Source organism: Centropristis striata, chromosome 3 (genome assembly GCF_030273125.1).
Source record: "Centropristis striata isolate RG_2023a ecotype Rhode Island chromosome 3, C.striata_1.0, whole genome shotgun sequence".
NCBI classification, from domain to species: domain Eukaryota; kingdom Metazoa; phylum Chordata; class Actinopteri; order Perciformes; family Serranidae; genus Centropristis; species Centropristis striata.
This window is the reverse complement of record NC_081519.1, coordinates 18,497,137-18,501,758: the sequence shown is the minus strand read 5'-3', so window position 1 is coordinate 18,501,758 and position 4,622 is coordinate 18,497,137. Positions and strand designations below refer to the sequence as shown.

At 39.5% G+C, this 4,622-nt stretch overlaps 1 protein-coding gene across 1 annotated transcript; it reads right to left on the bottom strand.

Moving 5' to 3' along the window:
• Positions 1 to 346: 346 nt before the first annotated feature.
• On the bottom strand, positions 347 to 4,408 carry LOC131968472 (opioid growth factor receptor-like). Its single transcript, XM_059329369.1, has 8 exons — positions 3,753 to 4,408; positions 3,011 to 3,073; positions 2,879 to 2,917; positions 2,732 to 2,786; positions 2,501 to 2,579; positions 2,354 to 2,420; positions 2,123 to 2,271; positions 347 to 2,029 (listed from the first exon to the last, which is right to left on the bottom strand). Exons 1-8 carry the CDS (start codon positions 4,257 to 4,259, stop codon positions 1,627 to 1,629), a joined length of 1,362 nt encoding a protein of 453 aa, XP_059185352.1. The 5' UTR covers positions 4,260 to 4,408; the 3' UTR covers positions 347 to 1,626.
• Positions 4,409 to 4,622: the final 214 nt, after the last annotated feature.

The window sequence follows — 4,622 nt, the reverse complement described above, 5'->3', positions numbered from 1 at the left end:
TTTCTCTGTTGTCAATATGTTTTATAAAAAGTAAAATATGAATTAAGTTGTGGTCTTAATCATATGTGAAGCTGTTTAGCTAATTTTGTAATACAGGAGTGAACACTCAACACAAATCCTTATACAAAATGTAAGCATGGTCTATAATGATACCTCAAAAGATATATGTAGCCTTAGATCTGGCTGTAGATAGAGAAACATAGTAAGGGGAAGACGAAACACACCTGATAGTTGTGTTGACCGTTGTGATCATTACCAGTACAGAACCACTATTTCACACTAGCCTATAATCACTATATTGTTCGTAATGCTTTTACTTCAGTTGTAGAAAAAATGCAAGGTTGAGGAATCTGTGAATCTATTTATTAAACAAGGTTTTATTTTAGACAATGAGAATTGGACAACCATTTGAGGTTTATTAACCACAGTAAAACCGATGAGCAATTCTTTATTCTTCATTTGTCATGCTTTTACATTGCATAGTATAAGCCCTTTTATCACAATTTCACTTTTGAAGATTACAAAATATATACCCATTTCAGATGAGTCAAAAAACTATTAAACACAAAATCAGAATGTGAGTCCAGAAATGTGACTAGTTATATTAAAGTAAACATAACACATACATTCCTATACTGTAAGGCACAATTCATTATATGAACCACTGAGAAAGATAATTCAGTATTTGAAGCCCATCTGCGTCTACATCAGTGGATAATAATTCCTCATTACTGCCCCTGTCTACTCTCTGCTGCTTTGAACCACTGTGATTATCTATTTAGGGCTAGATATCTTATCTGCACACAGCTTGTGTCCCAAATCCACACTTCTTCCTACTGTTAGTTTTAGTATGAAGTCTGTTCACACTAGAAAAATATCAAAATAAAAGTATACTGAAAGCCGACAGCGTGCATATAACAGGGTTTGTACACTTTTTCAGTGGTAAATTCAAGAATTTTTCAAGGACTTTCAAGGTCCATTTTCAAGCTTTTCCAGTATCTCACACTGGTTGTTAATTGCATGATTTAGATGAGTAATTACATACTAAAAGGGGGAGATTTCACTTAACCATACCAACAGCGATGGTATTACACTTTTAGGAGGAACGGTCTTCATTTCAGATAGGCTACTCATTATTTTTTACATTGAATATGTGATTATCTATAGATGTATATAGTCAGATTGCAAGATACATACAGTAAGAATTTCAAGCATTTACAAGCTCTTTATCCAAATTCCAAGCACTTTTTAAACCCTGAAAATACAACATTTAAATGTAAGCATTTTCAAGGATTTCAAGCACCCGTACAAACCCTGATATTAAATACAAGTGATTTTTGAGTGTGCTGTTGTGGCACACTCATAAATGCACAAAGGAAATAGAGCTGGAAAATATTGAAACACATTGTGGGTGGTGCAGAAACAGTAAAACCTGGGAAAAGGGTATTAGAATGTAAGTAAAACATTTTTATCCATTTGTGAAGTTTAATTGGTGTTCCAAAGTTGCAGTTCCACTGTTCCTGAATATTTGATGAATAGTATGAAGTACATCCTGGACAGTATAGTATAGTATAAATTAGCATGTATAATGGGTTTGAGGCACAGTGGTAATTATATTTTGGCAGCTTAATTTTCCTTATCTTTGGTATCATCTTCTTTGCCCAGACTCAAATACTCCAGAGAGGGATTCAGGTCAAGCTCACAAGTATCTTCTTTGTCATTGACTCCCTCCTGTGTCTTGGACACAGATAGCTTTGACCATTTCATCTGAATTTTCTTCGGACACCATACAAACTCATCTTTACGGTCATAATTCTGGTAGGCAAACTTGAGGAGACTTCTGCGTTGTGTCTTATCGAGGACAGCAAACAAAAAGTAGCTGAGAACACTGTCTTTGACGTTTGGGAGTTCTCTGTTGACGAGCGTCTCCTGCAGGAAGAAGCGGACCAGGGGGGCCTGGTACTCAGGGAACCCCAGGGTTCCTAGGCACTTGAGGATGCGGGTGATGCGCAGGTTGTTGTGAGTGTGACTGTTAGTAACAAACAGTAAAAATAGAGACTTTACTTAAATGGTTCTGGTAACTTTTAGTGAACGTTATCTTTTATTAAAATTCTGAGCTCACCTGTTGAGGTTTTGGAATCGTTCTTTCCAGTTTGGTGCTCTCTGCACTTCTCCAGTTTGTTTATTACACAACTTGATACCATAGAAGTCTAGCATGAGCTCGTATGACTTCAACAGATTTGCCTTTGCGGTGGTGTCTTGCGTGAACACCTAGAAAAAAAAGTAGAACTTATGTCAGCATATGTGAATAATTTCTTTTGAGATTTTAACTTTGTAACTTTAAGCAATTTACCTCTATCTCTTCTTTAGTCAGTGTGCTGGCCTCATAGTTCATCCCTGGTTCCTGCAGCGGGAACAACCTTTGACAGAAACAAATTACAAAGTGTATAAACAGGAACTAAACGTTTTAGATCACATCTGTGATTATAGAGTAACTGACCATTGAATATAGGAGTGTACAAACTCCAGTGTGTCATACTCTCCACGCCATTCCTCATGGAAATTGTGTATGTAGACACCTGATGGCAAAATTCCACATTTATAAACAGATGTTAGCGTAGTTGTACAGATTAAAATTAATCTGTATTAATGTGATACAGATATGTACGCAGTTACTCTGATTTGACATATTCACAACTTAAAGATTGTGTGCTTGTAACTGCAGGCCTACCGTCAGGACGAGAGGGCGTCTTTCCCAGGTAGAAGCTCAAATTAGGCTTGTCATCCTATTCAACAGTAGAGAATTATGCTTATTTTGGTATACTAAATAATAACCATTTCATAATAGGCCACATAAAGCTATCATGTGTGTACTTACAGATGCTGGCTTCATCCTGTGCTGCGGCCTTCTCTGGGACTGTAGGGGAATTTTAAAGGACAGTGTGTACTTAGTTAACAGATGGGGCCGTGTGTGTTTGTAGTAAGTGGGCTGTGTGTGTGTGTAACTTACAGGGTAGTCGTGCCTGTAGTTCTGCATGTCTCTTGCGGCACTTTCAAATCTGCTAAACTTGTACTGATACACATAAAAAAAAGATCATAAAGGTCAGTTTAAAGGTCTGCAGGATTTTCTTTAAAAACAAAACATGAAGATCACTTATGACCCACTAGAGCAGTGATTCCCAACCTTTTTCTTGAGGGACCGACATTTTTACCATTGTAAACTTTAGTTTGTATATATATTTAACCCATTAGATTTATTACACCCTTTAATATCAAAAGGGCTTTGCGACCCCCCTGTGGATCTTTGGAGCCCCCTGGGGGGGTCGGGCCCCCCAGGTTGGAAATCACTGCACTCGAGGGCTGTGGCATCTGCAGGGACCAGCTGCCCTCTGCCTGTATTTTCTCTTTTCACTTTTGCTGAGCTGGGGAGAGAGGGTAAGTTTGGATGTTTTGTTCACAAACTGTAAGCAATCATTCCTGCATAGTGCGCCTTTAAACTCAAGACATTTAATGATTATATTAGGCCTAAAAACACTGTGGTGAATTTTGCCAAGTCATCTTTGCCTTAGATGTACTCAAACTGTCTTAAAATTGCAGTTAAGTAATTCCCCCACATGAGATCAAGGATATAAAACAAATAATGTCACTATGAGAGCATCCAAAGCCACACTTCAAATCTAAAAATAGAAAGTGATCCCTGCAGGCCTTCTCACAGCAGCAGGCCCCACCGGAAGTGCTGCAGGTTTACTCACATTAGTGGATGTCGCATATCGCCTGGGCCTCATGGGTGGGCTCTGCTGTTCCTCCTTAGTCTCCCAGGTTGAATCATAGCCACAGTAAAACTCATCTGTGGTTTTAACATACTCGCTGTCAGACTCATCGTCAGTCTCGATGTCTTCTTGTGTCTTCTGTCGCTTGTTGGTGTGCTCTCGGCTGAAGTCTGCGCTCCTCTTACCGGCTGCGGCCTCATGTTGACACTCACTGGGAGGGGTTTCCAAATCCTGTTGGCGACTTTTCTCTGAAATATTCTCTTCGTCGTTTACTTCAGACTCACCTGGGTCCTTTCCCCCGCGCATACGTAAAAATGGAAATCCGACTGTGGAAGTAACCATTCTTCTCATACAGCGCCAAAAGAATGTCAGTGTGCGTCGCAACCAGTCTACAACTGGATACAGTCGGTTGATGAACCAGGCCATTATATATGCGAAGATAAGAAAAAATAGTCTGCCGACGTAACACAACACTGCCACGATGATCATCTGCGTTATATGTGTGCTCTACATGTTCGTCTCTTTCACTTTCGCTTTCTCTCAACTTCTCTTTACAGGGAACAGAAACTTTGTCAGCAGCCAACACCCACTTTTATAACCACAGCAGCCAGCAGGTGCAAGATTATGGGTTCACAACGGCTAAAGTGAAATAAACATAAACACTTGTGAATTTATCTGCCTTGTGAGTTAACTTGGAAAGATACAACCTAATAGAGGGATGGGCAACTGGAGGCCCGGGGGCTGCATACGGCCCGCACCCTCACTTGAGGTGGGCCTCAGTACAACTATGCATATGAGCATGAAATCTTAAAAGTGCAGTGTAGAAATGCACAAAATTACTTCTTGCAATTA